The 20,111-nt window shown below is 45.1% G+C and overlaps 1 protein-coding gene across 1 annotated transcript in view; it reads right to left on the reverse strand.

Annotated features, from left to right (window-relative positions):
* angpt4 (angiopoietin 4) overlaps positions 1-16,473 on the reverse strand; it is a 57,116-nt gene extending 40,643 nt beyond the window's left edge. The window contains exon 1 of the mRNA XM_069678641.1: positions 16,099-16,473. Within this exon, the coding sequence (XP_069534742.1) occupies positions 16,099-16,473 (375 nt within the window). The remainder of the gene's footprint in view (positions 1-16,098) is intronic.
* Between the last annotated feature and the right edge of the window lie 3,638 nt (positions 16,474-20,111).

Raw genomic sequence — 20,111 nt, forward strand, 5'->3', positions numbered from 1 at the left:
TTTTACATTATCTACATTACACATAATCGGACTCGATGACAGCCGATTGTTGCTGCTGCTGGCGTTGTCGTACAGCACGTAGCTCTAAGTGGACTGGATTAATAGCAGCGCCTGCAACCCTGCAGTGACAGGCTGGATAATCATTACAAACACAAAGTGCACGTACTGTATTTTATAACACACGTCAGAGATGAGTTATCAGCGTCCATCTCGAGTGTGTGTGTGTGTGTGTGTTTTATTTGTACAGTACTACACGTTGTGATTAATTGTAACTCCTCTAACCTCATGTTTGTCCTGCAGCGTCGAATAAAATCCCTCTCACCCGTAAGTTCTGCTCTTACTGATCGTTAACATGATACACTTGTTTGGCTTGGCCACCTGTGCTGGCAGCAGCTGCACATCTCATTAAAACTTGACTTCTTTATCCAGTTTGATTTCATATTAAACCATTTTAATCAGCTGAAATTAGAGGTGAACTCGGGGGAGTTTTGCAGTAATTTTAGACGCCATGTTTTGCTTCTTCATCAGTCTTTTGTTTGAGCCAACAGAAATGAAAACAAACCATCTCTGACATCAGTTAGCGTTAGACTTTTTACAGAGAAAACTGGGCTCAAACAGCCGCTTGTCCTTCAGCCCGACTGTTTCAAATAAGCTCACAGAGAGGGAGTCTGAATGTGACTCATGTTGAGGAGAGACAAACGTTTCCTGCAGCTTTTCTTACAGAGAAATGTGTTGATGTCACCTTACAGGATGTCTGCGTGAGTCATGTTCACATGATGATCTTATTATTGTTTAGTTACAGTAATCTCCACTTGCTTTGTTCAGAATCTCTTTGTTGCACACCACAACACAAACTCAGTTTACACCTAATAATTACCTTTTCTCATGAACATAAAACACTTATTAATGCAGCAGATATTCCCTCATGTACACACACACACACACACACAGGCAGTGGGAAAGTGGCTGGCTGTGGGTTTGTTTCTGCTCCAGCTGCTCTGCTGACAGCAGCACTTCTCTGGGAAAAGATAAGCAGTCCATTCTGACGTCTGCAGGGAATCAAGCAGCGGACTGAAGCGGGACGCCGCGTGTGCAGGGCTTACTGCGACCCGACGCGCCTCAGCGTCGCACAATTATGAACATATTCCTCCTTTGTTTTTAAACTACAGTAACAGTGAGGCGTCTTGATGAGAAACAGTTCATGTTTGGAGAGCTCAACAGCAACATCGTTATTGTAGATGTTACCTAGCAACCTCAGCTAGCTAGCCCTTCAGTAACACAGATACTTCTTTATGAAATTAAGGGATAAAAACCTTAAATGTTTTCGCCAGCGGGCCAAACACTGGCGGTCTTTCTGATGAGTAACCCAGCTACCAATGTTTTGTTCTAAGAACGTTCTGAGAATGTTCTGCTAATGTTTTGAGGGGGACGTTTTTTTTTTGGTTCCCAGAGTGTTCCTTTTAATAGCAGGAGAACATTTCAGGAACGTTTTATAAATCCCGTTCTGATTCAGGCTGTACTAACATCCTGAAAAGATCCTCAGCATGCTGCAGTCAGCATGTTCTACCTTTGTTTTTATGGAACATTGAGTAAATGTTTTATAAACACGTCCCAGGCCTCGATAACATCCTGAAAACATCTGCAGAACGTTGCAGTTAAAACGTTTTGTCTTGAAGTTTTAACGTTACAAGAACTTTGTTTGAAATGATAAACATCCTTAAAACGTTCTGTGAATATTAGATTAAAACGTTTTCTTTCAAACGTAGTGAGAACCTGTAGCTAATGTTAGCCGATGTTATGGGAACGTTCCCTGCTAGCTGGGCAGAGACTGCTGACAGTTGGATTAACAAGGTTAGCTCAGCCTCGAGTCTACAAAGCAGATTGCAGTAAAACATTGTCCTCGGCACAGTCCAGCACGCTGCTTGTGTTTTTCTTTATTTAAACAGGAAAAAAAGCTCGTTTTCAAGAGTGACTGGAACAAATTAAAAGACATGAAACCAGTCAAACTCCGTCTAAAACAACCACAATCATAACCATCTCCAGCCACATGTGTCCGCCTCCGTTATTCAAGCGCACCTTAAAAACATCCGATGTGTGCATGATTTATTTTTAGCAACAGAATATGTTGAGCTCACTGAAGAAATCCAACCCTGTGTGTCTGCTCTTTACACATTCTCAGTGCTCAATTGTCTTTATTTCTGGGACAGAAAATCCAACCTGCCTCTTTATGAAGTTACAGTACGAACATCTGTAACACGATGCCAACCTAAAGCCTGCGAACATGATGTGTTAATCATTGTTGCAGACCCTAACGGCTTTATTGTGAAATGTCTCTCAGAGAGTTTTATTTTGAAAGTCTGACCTGATGTTGTATCATCAGTTTGCTAACTTTACCATGGAGCCGTGCAGGTGCCGTGCAGACTCAATTCTACCTGAACGTCGTGTTTTAAAGCGCAGAAGAAGAAGTGCTGTTTCTAACAAGTCTGAAAGTCCTGAGGCCGTACAACTCCTGTGTGTGTGTGTGTGTGTGTGTGTGTGTCAAAGAGAGTTTGTTTGTTTCTGTGGTTTCATGCATGTGTGTATTGTGTGTGTGTGTGTGTGTGTGTGTGTGCGAGTGAGTGTGTGTGTGTGTGTGTGTGCGTGTGTGTGTGTGTGTGTGTGTGTACTTCTGTTCAGTGGACTGTAAGTAAATTGGATTAGAGCGAGAAGCAGAAAAACATAATAACAGCGTTTTACTTTGTTTTCATATATGCATGTAATCATGGCCACTTTATGTGCGATAGGTCAGCTGATTAGCAGTGTGTGTGTGTGTGTGTGTGTGTGTGTGTGTGTGTGTGTTTATGTAACGTGTTTCTGGGTTTACTTAGCTGCCATTAAAGTCTCAAAGATTTTGGGAAAAATCAGTGAGATGAAAAGCAGCTGCAGAGAGAAACCTGACACACACGCACGCACACACACACACACACACACACATACACACACATGTGCACACACACACACGCACACACACACACAGCTCATTGTTGAAAAAGGTAGGACTGGGTGTTTGTTGGTTTTGAGGCTGAACATAATAAAAGCTTTTTTTCTCCTACCAACAAATTCAACTAGAGAGAGAGAGGCTGTGTGTGTGTCCGAAACCGCATACTATCATACCATCCTACTATCATACCATCCTACTATCATACCATCCTACTAACCGTGACGTAAAATTGAGTATGTCATGCGTTCCCATCTCATAGTATGCTGTTTTGTGTATGTGAGAAATGCCCGCATGTATTCTAGATTGGCCCAAATGTCTGAGTATGAGACGGGAGCTAGAGTTCTGTTATCACCGTGTGTCTGACACACTGACAGACAAACCGCTCTCTGTCTCCTCCTCTCCTCCTCTTCGATCGTTCTCGCTCGTGGACAGAAGGATGTGAATATGTGGACATCACTTGTTGTAATACCTGTATCAGCCCGCCTCCTATGCACCGATCAGTTACCATCATTTATTAGCTACCAAAGAACGATCTATTCGCTTTGATCAGAAATCAATTCTTCCTCAGTTCCTCCACTGAAAAAATCTCTGTCAGAACTGAAGAACTGATGTCAGGTGATTCATCACATGATGACATGGGGGGGGGGGGTTAGCTCTGTGGGCAGAGTAGGCGCTACAGTCCTCAACGCAGAAGTTCACATGATTTCAGTTCATGAGGTTAGCTTCAGTTAGCTTAGCACAGAAACATCCGCTAGAATCGTCCTTCAGAGGGACGCGTGTGACTTTATGCTGTGCGGACGTTTCACAGCCTGGGCGCTGCACGGTTACTGCAGGACACTTCTGACAGCTGCTCTTAAACAAAAAAATCACGTTATGTGAAATGACATTAACAGTCACATTATTGATTTGCAGAGATGATCCAAGTTCTTCTCTCTGAGAGCATGGACAATGAAAATTATTAAGATAAACATGTGACAAAATAGTCCATCCATCATCTACACAGCTTATCCTGCTCAGGGTCGCAGGGGGCTGGAGCCTATCCCAGCTGTCATTGGGCGAGAGGCGGGGTTACACCTGGACAGCTCACGCTTTCACGCTCACATTCACACCTACGGGGAATTTAGAGTCACCACTGAACCTAACGAGCATGTCTGTGGACTGTGGGAGGAAGCCGGAGTACTCGGAGGGAACCCACGCGTGCACGGGGAGAACATGCAGACTCCACACAGAAAGGCTAGCTGCGTCTGAACCGGGATTCAAACCAGGAACCCTCTAGCTGAGAGGCGACAGAGTAAACCACTGCGCCACTATGCCCTTGAACGGTGACCGGCTTGCCGTGAAGCCGTGCGTCTTTCCTCTCTTTGTAACCGTCCGTTATTTCCTGTCGCCTCCTCCCCTCCTGTTATCTCTGCTCTGTCATCTCTGTCCTCTCTTTGTTCCTCTGCGTCTCTCTCTCCGGTGATTCATGAGTTCACAGGCGACGAGTCTGAAAGTGTTGAACGGCGTCTTGCTCTCTGTCTCACCCTCCTCTGTGGGGCCCGTCTCTCCATCCCCACTGAATCCAGCTTCACTTCTTTAGCAGCTCGACAGTTTGTGTCGGGACTTCTGACTTCTTCTGACTTCTTCCTTTGGATTCATTTTGTGGTTAATGTCGAAACGAGATGTGAAAATAATCAGCATGTGATCTGAAGTGACTTTCAGGTATGAATCTGAAATGTATCAAATGTTTAAATAGATCATCATGTATCTGCTCGCTCTTTCTTTTGTCTCGCGTGAACTTGAATGTTTTATCTGAAAGGGAAAGAAGGGACTCTTTCTTTTTACCAGTCCTTTAAGTGAACTGCCTGTCTGTCTCTCTCTCCCTGTGTCCGTCTGTCTCTCTCCCTCTGCCTGTCTGTCTCTCTCTCCCTGTGTCTGTCTCTCTCTCTCTCTCTCCCTCTGTCTGCCTGTCTGTCTGTCTGTCTCTCTCCCTGTCTGTTTGAAGTGTCCCGTTTACAGAGGCTTGATAACAGAGCAGTAATCAGCCACACAGATACAGGAGGCCGACCTGGCTCCCGCTGAAAGAAACTCCTGTGAACAGTTTGTTTCCTCTTCACAGGGCGGTGAAACCATTCAGCGGCTGAGGCTGAAAATGAGACACATGTGGGCCGAGCGAGGCGGCAGGGAGATCAGACTGCTGCGCGAGATAACAAGAGAAGAGGTGCCCACAGAGAGCCAGAGAGACGTGTGTGTGTGGAATCACAATAAAGTGATAGAAACTGATATTTCTTCTTCCCAAGTCGTTCATTATTAATCAGATAAAGAGTCCGCTCCGTGATTGACAGGTGTGTGCTTCAGTCAATACATTTCTTCAGGTATTATCGTTTGCAGCCGTATGTGTTCATTTACTCCTTTTAACACCTGTCAAAGCGGGTTGTTGTTGGCGTTCAGAAAATCCATACTTCACAGTCGTAAAAGTAAAGAGAGGAAAACTACAGTATGAGGATGAGGATGGAATACCTGGATGTCTTATTGAATCAATTTGATGCTTTAAAGACAAACAACAAAACGTTTTCCTAATTTAACCGTTTGTTTTGTCACAAAACCAAACCAAATGTCCTCAGCTTGGTTCGCTTCAGGGACACTTTGAGAGATCATGGTTCCAGTTAGACTTCGGTCTGACGGGGGACGAAGCGCTCTCCTGCTGAAAGACAAACAGCTTTGCTTTGTCAAAGAGCTTGAGGTCGCGTGCACTGCTACGTCCTTCAACTAATATTCTGAATTCAAGTATAACACTGAACTGTAATAAAAAACTAAAATGTGATTGTTAAAGTTTATATTAGATCAGCCCTCCTGCGGCTGAGCTCTCGTGTGTTCCTCGGTGTGCTGTGCGTCCTCGTTGGTCCTCCCCAACAACAGTTACGGGAATAGTTGGAACCATGTGTGGTTTTTGTTTTTTCATTTTTGGTCAATTTTGACAGCACTACTGAAATATGTGCTCTGGGGAGTCCAGTGAAGTCACCCATGATTTGTGAACTGTCATTTAAAACTTTGAGTTTGGTGTTCTGGTGTCACTGACTTAGTTTTTAGGAGCCAGGAGCGACCATATCTGGAAGAGGGTGGAGCTAAAGAGGTTAGCAAACGCTAAAGCCCAGCTCAGATCAGTGTTAGAATGTTGCAGAGGAAATAGCAGCGGTGTGAGCTGGTTAGTTGCAGAGCGTCTGAAGCTGTTGCCTGGAGTTACAAAAGATTTGACTTGTCAAATGATGTCGCTGTTTCACTTCAGCCAATCAGGAAACAGCATTAGTTGGCGTAGGCAGCCTGTCTCTGCGAGGCAGTAGCCAAAGACGGCTCCAGATCCTCTCTTTGCTAACTGTCTGTCTTCAACGTTTATTAATCAGTGTTACATTAACATCGCGAGCATGTCACTGTCACTGTCATGCACTTCCTTATAGAACGATAACAGAAATCCAGCTAGTTCCTTCATGTAACCTGGGCCTAATACTAACGTTATAGTATAAACGCAGATGTAGTGGGGTAATGTCAGTGTGTTGTTGCTATGGAGACGGTCGGCTGTGTCAGTGTGCATTCCGTTGCTTTGATGTGAACGGCCCAGTTCGAGAACGTTTGCGATCAGATGTCGAGGGATTCTTTCGTCAGTTGCATCCAGTCTCGTTTCCAATCATTGATCTGAACTGATCTTAAGTCGTCAAAGTCGCCAGGGCCAAGTCATCATCTGGCCAATATGCTTCTTGGACGATCAATAAAACTACATCGCTCCATTGTTTGTCTGCCCAAAAGGCTCCAACAGCACAAACCCAGAGGTTAAGTTCAGGTGACAGTTCAGACTCCCAGCTGTCACTCACAGAGGCCACGCCCCTAATGATGCATCACTTTAAGTCTTAATATAATGTAAACAGGTGAGCTGTATAAAGATTCTCCCCGTACAGTTGTCATGAAGAGAGAAATGAGCTATAGAGACCCAAACTGTTTTTTGTACCAGGCTGTAAACATGTTTCTTTCTGCTGTAAAGTTTAACATGGGGCTCTATGGGGACTGACTCACTGCTGGAGACAGCCTCAAGTGGACACCAGAGGAACTGCAGCTTTAGCACTTTTGTCCTGTGTATAAACCGTGCTGTCCATCGCTCCGTGTCTTTAAGAGAATCACAGATGATGTGACCTTGTATGGACGTCTGCTTCAGTCTGCAGGCTCACGTACGTTTTCTGAATCACATCAGTGTTGGTCACATTCAGCAACCACAGACACACACACGGAAACACACACTTGACCACAGCCACTACCCCTGTGATTCCATTTCCTGTTTCACTGCTGTTTTAAGTTTTTAATTTCTGCTTTTATAGCTTCCTCCTCATTTTATGGATCTTTTATGATCATGTTGAGCAGCTCAGTGTTCTTTCTATTTATTATGTTCATCTCGTAAAATCTACTTTAACGAACCCACAGAACAAAAAGAACGAATAACAACATAATGACGTCTTTTGTTTTCCAGCTCGTCTCTAATGAAGCTGCTGATGTGACCGAGCCTCTGTGCTTCACACTATCAGGTCATAAACCAGCAGCTCCTCAGCAGTCACACCTTTTTATGAGAGCGTTTTAAACACCCGAACACATTCCCAGCTCCACTGCACATCTCCACGAAACACAAGAAAACCGCCTGCTGCTGTAAAACTGTTCCCAACATTCCCCGCACTGCCTCCAACCCTCAATAATCATTCCCAATGGAGGAATAAACTCAAGGAGAATCCCAGAGATGAAATCCTATAAATGCTCAATTCATACTTCAAGTAGCACCGATCAGCCGTAACATTATGACCACCTGCCTGATATTGTGTAGCTCCCGCACAGCACATCCCACAGACGCTTGACTGGATTGAGATCTGGAGAATCTGGAGGCCAAGTCAACACCTTGAACTCGTCGTGTTCCTCAAACCATTCCTGAACCATGTCTGCAGTGTGGCAGGGCGCACTTCTGGTCGGTCCTGACCGGGAACACCCCACAAGAGCTGCAGGTTTGGAGATGCTCTGACCCAGTCGTCGAGCCATCACAGTTTGGTCCTTGTCAAAGTCGCTCACATCCATCCTTTCCAACACATCAACTTCGAGGACAAAATGTTAAAGTTCTACTAAAGCTCAGAACTTTAACTTTCTATAGATCACGATAAATTCAGTTTTCCTGGTTTTGCTCTTCTAACTCTGTACTTAAAGAGCAGTTGTGGTAGAAAAAGAGCAGAGTTCTTCAGTGGTTGTGTTTAGACTGCAGGAGGCAGATAATGGCCGTCATTAGCCTGTTATTAGTGCTGTCAGAGGCTCAGTCCGAGCTGTTTGATGTGAGGCTGTGAAGGATGATGGAGCACAGAGCTGCAGCTCAGACCAGGTGTTCCTCCACTCCGAGGTTGGTTTAGAGGTTCTTTACTCACACGTTGTGAGGGATGGAGTGTGCCATGTAGGACCAAGGAGAGCTACATCTTTGCTCAAGTCAAACTTTAGACTTCATCGTTGTATTAAACTAGTTTCAACAACTGATGCAATGCAACAGGAAATAAGTAGCAAGTATAGCAAACGTCAGAAAACGACCGTCCAAACAGAGCAGAGAGAGACAGCGTGTTAGAGTGTGCTCATCTCTGTGATATACCTTTAAAATAACTTAATAACAAGTCTGCAGGAGAGAGACTGAGTATCCAGAGAAAGCCCACAGAAAGGTTCAACTCAAAACCTTCTATCTTCGAGTCTTCGATATACACCAATTCCAGAGCGCGCAAACATGAGCTGCATTCTTGTCTGAGTGTGCCCTAACCTGCGCTGTGTGTCAGCGAACAGGCTCTTTTCTGGGAGGTTTCAGAGGTCGCGAGCAACACAAAACGATGTCATCTCCTCTGCAGCTCTGCAGCGTCACTCTCACCTGGACCTGGGTTTATACTCTATTCGCTTAAAGGAGAAGTTCAGTATTTTTAATCCTCGGCCCTAATCTTACAAATTTGTGTGTCGAAATGGAAAGGAACAAAATCAGTCCTGTAGGTAGCCTCCACCGTAGCCGCAATATGGCTGCAACATAGTCCTGGGGCAACTGGGCCTGATCAAAGTCTGTCCACTAACAGTGCTTGTTTTTGCCACTGACAGGATCAGATTGTGTCTCCAGGTGTCCGACAACATTACGGAAATGATCCCTGCAAAGATCGTCCTGCTGTGTAAAGAGAAACAGAAGTCTCACTCAAGAAGACTCGCTCTGAAATCACGCGGGAGGTGAGATGTTACAGGAACAGGAGTTGGAGGGAGGATTTGTTTACTGCCAGCAGGAATATATTTCAAAAGCCACGGCTGAATATTTACCTGACTTGGACGATGAAGGTGAGGCATTTGAATTCGATGGCCAGGGGTGTCCAGGGGTGAAACCTCGGACACTGCGCTGCAGACGTTCTTTCATGTGCCCAAAATAAACTGGAGGAGGCGACTAAGACCACGGGACCAAACGGACAACTATCCATCGACATATTTACATGCATCTCATTTCTTTACCTGGAAATGTCACAGTTACACAAAAAGGATCTTACTCTTTAAAAAAGAGGGCGCTCTTTGTCGGGATCATTTCATGTATTCAGACACCTGGAGGAACAATCTGAGCCGGTCAGCGGCAAAAACAAGTGGACAGACTTTGATCAGGCACAGTTGTCCTGGATCATGTTGCAGACATTGTGGTCGTATCGCGGCTACGGCAGATTTTCTGAGCATGTTTTGCCTTTATTGGACAGCGATGCTGAAGAGGCAGACAGGAAACAGGGTGAGAGGGATTCTCCACACGTCAGATCTCAACCGTGTATCATACGCTGTAACCATCAGGACACCAAGGCAGCAGCTCCCCGAACCCTGAGCCCGTGCAGTGAGCAGATTGTTAGACCGACAGTTTGGAACTTGTCACATGTTTCCTTTGCTCAGATGTGTGTGCTGATATTCTGCTGAAGTTAGATTATGAAGCTTCAGTCTTTTTCCACTCTTACATTCATATGTCATATAAATATACAGTATAACCTGCAGTCAACTTATTTTACACTCAAATCTGCAGCAGCTCCAGTAGCTTAACTGAAACCCTGCATCCTGTGCTCTCTCTCTCTCTCTCTCTCTCTCTCTCTCTCTCTCTCTTTAAAATCCTCTCTTCTCCTTCTGATCCCATCAGACCGTTCTGAGTTGCTGCTGTCTCTCTCTCTCTTTCTCTCTCTCTCTCTCTCTCTCTCCCTCTCTCGCTCCGTCTCCCTGCAGAAGGTTATCATGAAAACAACCTCTGAGCACATCAAAGCGTCGTATTGCAGCAGCAGCGGTTGATAGCCAGGCTGTGATCTGACCACAGCGGTTTTCCTGTCTCTCTGTGTCTGTGTGTGTGTGTGTGTGTGTGTGTGTGTGTGTGTCTCTCTCTCTCAGGTCCATTTGAAGTCAGTCATTTGGCAGCAAACTAAACAGGCCTCCTGTTACCTCCCTCGCTGGCTGCTGTTTACAGACACTCTCTCTCTTTAAAGCCACCAAACAAACCGGAGCTTTGAACTGTCGCTGCCACAGAAACACGTTGTGTATGTTTTTACTGATGAGATTGATTTTTGATTTTCAAGCTGCAGAAGTGCAGAGATCTGAACTGTTTGCAGAGCCCTGCAGACTGCGCCTACATGTACCAGGATGCATTGCGTGCAACACCTGCAGGGTTTTTTCACACAGTGAACTTAACTTGATGCTTTTTCAGACGACAGACGGAGCGTCCGCAGACGAGCAGCTCTGTGCTTTGGTTTGGTTTGAAGGATTCAGGCTTCAGGACGTGATCTGTGACTTCCTGAGCTGTCAGAGAGAACAGCAGGACGTCTGCCACCAGCGATCACGAGAGAAACACAAACATGACAGAAGAATCTGAACGAAAGGAGACAATCTGCTGCGTCTCAGTTTGGGGGTTGAGAAATGTGAGTCTTTACTGCGGCCAGACTGAAGACACCACACAGCTGTGAGGCTGCACAAACCGCTCCGTGCATCTCTGTCATTGTTTACAAACTCACAAGGTATGTTCAGAGAAACGTGTCTGTTCTCTGCAAAGCAGCTGAAAAAATCTGCCCCTTCATTAATCTGCAGAAAACTGATCATCAAGCAGAAATCAATCAATCACAAACACAGAGCCAGATGTTCTCTGCTTCCAGCTGGTTCTCAGTGTTTGGTTCAACTTTCAGGTTTTATTTGTCTCAGACTCAACACATGCAGATTGTTTAATATGTTGTGTCATTACATCATTAACTAGAAAAATATAGTCAGCACAATATTTGCTTTTAGGGACTGTTGCTTCAACAACATGAGCTCTGGGATGTAACAGCCACTATGTTGGGGAGCAGCAGATGGATGGTCTCCACACTACAGTCTGTGAACACTTTGGTTAATCTCAGTGTAAGTTTGTGACGATAATGAAGTCCTGATGAAATAGTCCTCTGTCTGAAGTCACTGCTGAAAAAGCTATCATAAACATGATTAATGCTGTAATCAGTATGATTGGACGGTTTATTGTAATCACTTAAGATTATGAAGTTTGACTGACCAGGTGCTCTTGAAAACTGAAACTTAAAGCCCCCCTCCAGGTAAAATCCAGAGTTTAACCTTGTGAACATCTCCATGTGGTGTTCTTCATGTGCTACGAGACACATCAGGGACAACAGCAGCATCATCTCCATGGCTGGGCCTGTCTGCTTCTAACCTGCAGTGTACCAAGGACAGGCTGAACAACACGTGTTCAGATTGGCAGCTTTGAGACGTCACAAACCTAAGGAGCCAATCCCGTTAATGGACGGGGTGACGCTAAGCATATCATTATGTGTAACCTATGGCAACCACTTCAGCGATGTGCGAGCCAGCTGTAACCGTCATCGTAATGTTTGCAAACTCACTGCTGACTGCTAACGTTAACGTTACTACTGCTGATCACTACATTTCAAGCTGCTACGTTTCAATAAGTTGCCACTAAACGATGGCAGAGACGGGTTTTGTTTTCGCGAGAGAGGGGGCGGTTGGAAATGTGCATAATGGGCGGGGCCTGTGCAGATTGGGGAATTTCTGATGAGGGAGAAGCAGGAGATGTCTGGGAGGATTTTTATGGTAATTAAACGCATTTTGCAGAAAAAACATCTCAGACACAATTTATTATTTCAAGCAGAACGTTTATACGTCTTTAACATGACTGCAGCTGCTCTTTAAAGAAATGAAGTGTCACTATAGACCTCTGGCAGACAGAGCTGCTCGCTGTAAACATAGTTGTTAGTTGGCAGGACGTTCCGAGTGAATACAACAAGATAACCTGTTTAAAGGATAAAAAATATATACATACAAAGAATAAATGCCTGATACTTGGAGCAGGTCAGGCCAGCATTATCATGTAGATGGAGCGATAGAACAGATCATTCAATGAAAGGTACTGCAGAGGAGGAACGGTGGACTTCAAGTGAAAAAACCATACCATTCTCTGATGCACGGATGGAAGAGGACGAGGAAAGAGGACGAGGAAAGAGGCGAAGAAAAGGTGAGGGATGGAGAAACTGAGAAAGGAGAGGAGACAGAGTCATCTTTTATCTGAACTGAATTAAAGCTGTGATGGACGGTGACAAACGTGTGGACTGATGTTTCAGAGAGAGCGATTACACACTGACGGCTCACCCCGACTGAACCCTCAAGGTCAAAGGTCAGCTGTCTGTCTCCTGTCGGGCTGCTGCAGGCCTCAGCTCTGGACTTGACCCGCGTCTCCTCGGAGGTTTAACATCGTGGGTGTTAAGAACATACACGTAATCATGCAGCCCTGGGTAGGAGGGTAGAACTTTTTATTATTATTATTATTATTATTATTTATAGACCATCGTATTAATAAAAGAAGAACATCTGCATCAGGCCGCAGATAAACACATAAAAACACAAGGACACTCTCTGCTCTCATGTGTGAATATAGTTTTTTTATCCTCCACAGGTTTTATTCACTTGATCGTCACTGTTTTTCTGACGTGTTAGAAACTCTTCTGGCTCTAAATACAGCAACATGTCAGACCAAAAATGAATGCTCACTGAATCTGACGTTGACTCGTTCCTCCTGCTGGACTCACGATTCATGCAGACTCTCTGACTGCTGAAACAGAAGCATTCTTCATGCTGCAGCCGCTCTCATTCCTCTGTCTCACTGAAATGAGTCTAATGATGATGAATGGAGACTTCCCGCACACACAGTGTTTTCCTTCACTGATCTGATTCTGTGGATCAACATCACCTGCTGCTCCCAAATCACTTCAGCCTGCACGTCAGCAAGACGCGGTGTGGCCGGACCACAGTCTGTACAGGCTGCTGTCATCCTCACACAGGGTAACTGTTCACACCAACAATGAACAATACAATATGATAGAATATGATATGATATCCATATGTTTTGATACAGAATGATATTATTTATCAAGATACAATACGATATAGTACAATACAATATGATATAATATATAATACGATACAGTAGTATACGTTAAAGTATGAAATGATGCATTATGATGAATATGGAAATGTGGAACTACTACTGCGATATGACAGGATGTCATATGATACAATACGGGGGGGATGGCGTCACAAAGCAATCTGTTCGCTCTGTTTCTGTTTCTCTCCTCCTTCTTGGCAGGTCGCTGCGTACCAGCAGAAGGTAAACACAGCTGTGTCAGTGCACATGCGTAGCTAGCTAACTCAGCTAGCAAGCTCTCAGAGGGCAGTGTTTACTTTGTGTAAGTATTCACATTATTCTGAATGTTTGGGTGAAAGGGACGAGAACAACATGACGGTGAAATGTAAGCTGTGTCTGGAGGAGAAGTGCTCGTCAGCTGTGAAGAGCTCGACTTCAAACGTGAAGAAGCATCTGCAGCTAAACACAGCTCCACAACACTGCTGGGACTAAGAGCCTGTGTTGTATTGTTGTCATGGAAACAGCTGTGCCTAATACTGTGTGCCTCTGCCAAGTTCACTGTCAGACTGTTAGCATCATAAAGAGCTGTAAAGGTTATACTGCGTCTGTCAGTCCTGTTATCAGGCTGCAGAGTTACAGATTATGGGCTGTAAACGAGGCGACGCAGATACGGTAGAATCGACACATTTAAAGGTAGACGTAAAGCAGGCTACACGCCGTCCTGACGATTAAACACACGTGTGGAACGAGGCGCAAAGGAGGTTAATTTTTGGTAATGCAAAAGTAATCTAACGAGTTACTTTTCTCAGGAGGTAACGCAGCAACGTGACGAGTTACTTTAAAAAGGTGCAATACGCAAAGATATGAAATACAATATGAAACCATGCGACACTAAATGATATAGTTCTGTTATGATACAGTACAAACGATACATTCTGATACTATATGATAAGATATGATACAATAGGATATTATTCAGTCGATACATTATGATATGATAATGTACATGATGAAACGATAGCCTTAACAACAACATTATGTTACATTTAACTGGATCAGGTACAAATGATTGGACTCATGTTCAGGCATCAGGAGCCGGAGGGTTAGAGCTCCTACTTGGTTTGGACCGAATAACATTTGTCGGACAGCATTTAGTTTCGTGCTCACAGGCTGCTCTCTTGTTTACTGTAAAGACACGAGTGAGTCTTTAGAGCAGTGGTTCTCAGCTGGTCTCGCCTCAGGACCCACCACCTCCTCCTTAATGACCACTCAAATGTATTTAATGAAAAATGATGCAGTCCTTAGACAGACGAAACATCACAGCATGTCAACATCACAAACCATTATAAGAGTCAACCGAATAAATTTCCCCTGTGGGGGATCAATAAAGCTTATCTTATCTTCACTGACCAGCAGGCAGCAGTGCTAGGGAAATACTCTCTCTACAGTTCACTCGCTTTGAACAGAAATAAACTCTACAACATAAATGCAACACTCATCAAGAGTGAAGAATGTAGCTGTAGCCTGGGTTACCCAATCAGAGGATACATGGAGTGTGAATGAACTACTACATAGCTAACCCATGTCCTTCAAAATAAAAGCACAGCAAAGACTTTTTGCCACATTTTTTTTTCAAGCACACATCCACGCCCCACTTTTGGGTCCCGACCCACCAGTTGAGAACCACTGTTTCAAACTGTTGCTTTCCTTGTTGTTGCACTGAAATCTGCGTACGTTAATGTGGACTCTTGCACAATGGAGGGTGGATCTTTGAAACCACTGTGGACCTCCCATAGTTACTCCCTCCCAGAGAAGCTCGCGCTGGTTAAACCATGTGTCCCATAGACAGTGACAGGAAGTGCCGAGCGGAGACTCTGGAGTTCAAATGGGAAAAATACCAAAGAAAGAGATTTAATGTCTAAAAAGTAAAGTGAATTCTCACGAGCTCTTTGAGAACTCTATTACAAGCACGTTCATCGAGCATCAGTTAGTATATTAAGGAGGATTTGTCTCAAGCTTGATCCTTTAAGTCTGTAAGTTTTATGGCAACATAAAAATGACTCAACACACGGCACCTCTGCAGGAGGTAATCGGGTAATGGGTTTTCATCGCATCGTGCAGTCGCAGCTCCAGAGAAACCACAGATGGAGGACGGGAGGGAAAGCTCTCGCTGCTCCTCTCCTGATTGAAACCAGCTGACGCTCATTCACAGTCACAGCCCCAAACTTTGATCTCGTCTCTACAGATCACCGCGCTACAAAATGTCAGAGTTGTTACAACCTGAAATAACTTTTTACAACTTCTCTGCGGACACAGCTGCTGAAGGAAATGACAGTTCTGATGAAGGAATCGGGAGACACAGTACTTGTTGGACGTATGTTTTGTTTCTACAGGTGCATCGAGGGTTTAAACGGCACAGGACCGAGCATCCATCAAGAGCATGTCAAAACACACAATACTTACAGTATGCTCCAAGACTCCATAATTTCACCTTATCTACGGATGCATCCAATGTAAAACAAGTAACAAAACATATCCTGATCCCTTCGTCTGTCCTCCTGCAGACCGTGCATTCCCTTTATTCCTCTTTAACTGTCGACTTGTCTTTTTAAACAAATTACCCTGAGGCGTGAAGAAGATCAGCGCTTTCCAGACAACAGGAAGAAGAGAAGTCTCTTACCTTCTGCAGCCACTGCGTGTTGTTCTCCATCGTGCTCTCCAGGTGCTGCAGTTTCTGAGCCGACCAATCGGCGTCTGTGGGTGGCGAGTCTCTCTGCACGATGCTCGACACGCCGCGAGAGCCGCCATATTGTTCACTTTGTGCAGGCGATCCTCCGCCCTGGCATCCGTCCAGCTCCGGCAGGATGAAGGTGTAGCTGCACTGCCCATGTTGGATGCGGTGAAACTTCCTTCGCCTCTCCGCGCCGCCACCTCCTCCTCTCCTCTGGCTCCTTCCTCGCTCTGCGCCTGAAACACCGGCTGCATCAGAGACGGCTGAGAAGCTCCAGAGCAGCAGAAGCAGCAGAATCCCCCGGCTGAGACTTAAGACTTTCATGACGCTCTCTGCAGACGAATTAAAGTGTTTGCTCTCGGTGTGAAGAGGGTCAAGAGACGCTCGTTCACGCTTTGACCCCAATTCTCTTTATGAAAACATCCGTGTGCAGACGGTCTCTGCACCTGACTGTCAATCCATGAGGTTGGATTCTGCTCCAAACAGCTTCAGGAATAACTTCTCTCACTGTAGGAATCAACACCTGCTCTGTGCTCTCACATTAAACCGTCTCCTGTTCCCTCCTCACCTGCAGCGAAGGTGTCCATCAGATGGGTTGGGTCCATCTTCTTTCGTCCCCCTTCTTCTTTTATTCTTGGGTCTTACTTTTGTTGTTGAAGCTTTTTCAGGAAGGGTCTGATGGCTTGAACCTGGGCAGGTCTTTCATGATGTTCTTGAATATTGCTTTTGGAAATATGGACCAAGAGAGAGCTCAGCAAGGATGAGGAAGTGTTTAATGTCCAAACTGACCGGGAAATGAAAAAGATGTTTAGATGCAGGGTGAGAACATGAGACAGAGAGAAGAGAGGAAGTTGCATGTGAGGGAAAGACGAGTAAAAATGGACCATTAAAAAGTGAGCATAGAGATGTTTCCTCTCGTCCTCCTCTGGAGGCTCCAGCTGTGGCCAAAGACAAATACTTCTGCCCCTTCTTATCTTGGGCTGGCTGAGAAAAGGAGGAACGAGTGAGGGAGGGAGGGAGGGAAGTGGAGGAGGAGGAGAGAGGGAGGAGTGGAGGGACAGGAGACCTGAGGGAGGTCTATTAGAGTACCCTCTCTATTTGCAGGCTGAGAGGAAAAGAAAGGAGGGAGGAAGGAGTGAGAGGCAGCCCGAAGAGGAAAAGTGGGTGAAGATTAAGAGGAGAGAGGGAGAGATCTGAGCAGGGTCTAATGGCTGCTGTAATCTTCCAGGTTTAAAATGAGTCCTGATGCCTTGTTTGGTCATTCTCACTGAGTCAGCAGGATTTCACTCTGTCCTGTAAACACAGCCATGCTCTGGGGCATCATGGGAGACCGGGGGGCACCGGGGCAAACCGCACAGTCCTCGTACGTTGGTTTGCAAACTGTGGCAGGATGTGCCTCCTCTCAGCCTCTCTGTCCTGCTGCTCTTCGGTCTACATGGAAACACACACACAGATTAGTTCCAGACAGATGGCGTGGTCCCAGGCTTATGAAACACAAGCTCTACATGTGGGGGGACAATGTGAGTTGTCAGTTATTGGGTTTATTTGCACAGTGATAAACTGTTCTGCAGAAGTTGACTGATATAAATACAGATAAAATTCTTTGATAAAAACAGCGATAAGAGACACAGTCACAGATTTGTGCGAGCACACGTTGTTCTGATATCATTAGCAAGTGCTCCAAGACGTGTCAGCGAGTACGCCCGTCCAGGCAGAGGTGTTACAACATACTGTATTGGTCTGAATATAAGACTGAATATAGAAATACATCTATAAAGGGGGGCTCGTCTTATATTCGGGGGCTTTAAAGGCCAATATACGTCCTCAACAGCAGACAGCGGCGCTTAATCTTTAAAGCGAGTGAACCACTCATGACCGAGGCCGTCACTCACAGCTACAGAGCCGGGGGAGGAAAGACGGAGAGACACGGAGATCGTCTGGAGCAAAGGGCTCCAAAGTCAGCCAAGTTAGCCGACGACTGAGGTGGAGTTATGATGCTGATTTAAGATCATTGTTGTCACAGAGTGTCATGTCTGAAAATAGTGAGCCCAAAAAGATCAGGGACCACTGTAGCCCCGCGGCTAGCCGTGCTCTCAGCGGGCTTAACCGAGCCCTCCGCACCTTGGTTTAGCTTCTGGGACTCCCCGAGGACCAGACCTGCCTTTCATGGCCCTGAAATAAGCCGCAGCGGGCCGCTGTACTAGCGCTTCTTAAAGATGCGAACAGTTTTAGCTAACAGATGGTAACAAAGAAAATCTTACCGTGGTGCTCAAAGCGTCTGTTTCCAGAGACTGACAGGAGCATGTGATTGTTTTCTTTATAAAAACTAATTTGTTCTTTAAAACATCATTTGTTCTTGTCTTGAAAAGGAGCGGCCTTCTCATAATCAGGGTCGTCTTATATTCGGACCAATACTGTAATTTATAGATAGATAGATAGACGTGTAATAAGTCATGTGGCCACCCAGACGTCACCCATTGGTTCGTCGACTGCCTTTTTGAAGCCTTAAGTTCAGCAGCTTGGTCGTCGCCATCTTGTTTTTCTGGAACCAGAAGTGACCATATTTGGACGAGAGGGTGGAGCCGGAGAAGAGCAAGGCGTTAGCAAAGGCCAAGTTATCGAGCCAGACAGTCTGAGGCTAATGTCTAAGCTGGAGAATGAGCTAGTTAACAACAGTGTTTCCAGAGATGAGACGATTGTATTTGTGGTGACAGCTGATGGAAGTCCCTTATTTAACGGACCAAAGAACTTAGTTTACTCCAACATCTCCATTAGAGAGCAAGTGGCAGTTAGAGCTCCTGTGAGGAGTTTTTTTGGTGGGTATGAAACTTACTGAAATTAATACCGACGCCTCTATATGACCTACAAAAGATACTTTCAATGGCTCTAACTGATGCCGCGGGGTAACACGAACAGCTTTGTTTCCATTTTTCAAAGCAAAGACTCTCGCTAAGTGGTGTGTTTAAATAATAAAAGACAGCAGGAGGAGATTTTTCACCAGAAAAGACAACTTACACGTGTACAGGACAAGATCGGAAAAGCCATAATATGTACGTCTTTGTCCACAGGGGGCGCTAAAATCGACACAAACTGAAAGTTCCTCACAGGAGCTTTAAATGGCACAAACCGGATGAGTACATATACCAACCGGTCTTCTCATCACTCGGGCCCGCTGTCTTCTTCAACAATCCTCTCTCTCTGACTCATTCTGACTCCTACGCACTGGCTGACTAATAAATGAAGGTCTGACAAACTCTGAACGAGCTAACAAGCTAGGTACGGTGAGCACAGACACAGCTAGCTGCTAATCAGTGCTAACATGAATAAAACAATAGCATAATGTGACTGAGTGTTAAAACTGTGTGTCAGACTTGTTGGAACGTCTGTTAGTCCAATAAAGCGCACAGCAAGACAGCTAGCAGCTCCCAGCTGTCACTCAAAGAGGCCACGCCCCTAATGATGCGTCACTTTAAGCCTTAATATAATGTAAACAGGTGAGTTGTATAAAGATTCTCCCCGTACAGTTGTCATGAAGAGAGAAATGAGCTACAGAGACCCAAACTGTTTGTGTACCAGGCTGTAAACATGTTTTTATGGGTTTAAATATGGATTGACTCACTTTGGGAGCCAGCCTCTAGTGGCCATTCAGGGAACTGCAGCTTTGGACACTTATTCAGTTATTGGAAAGAAAAACTAAAACTTTTCTAATAAAATCTGTAATATATGTTAAAAGGGAGAACTGGAGCTATGAGGATGTTTCTGCATCATCCTCTGCTGGTCGACGACGACGTGAGATAAAAAGCTTCTGTCATCGCCCCACCACCGCCCACTTCTTTATTCTGATATAATACAGTGTTATTTTCCACCCGGCCTGACCTCAGTCTGATGTTCCTGCTGTGCTTGAGCATTCATCTTCATTTTGGTGGGCCGGGTCGCTCCCTTAATGTCGGCCAATTGGTCCT

This window comes from Semicossyphus pulcher, unplaced genomic scaffold (genome assembly GCF_022749685.1).
Source record: "Semicossyphus pulcher isolate SPU_LCO1_2020_fin unplaced genomic scaffold, fSemPul1.0.p SCAF_3, whole genome shotgun sequence".
NCBI classification, from domain to species: domain Eukaryota; kingdom Metazoa; phylum Chordata; class Actinopteri; order Labriformes; family Labridae; genus Semicossyphus; species Semicossyphus pulcher.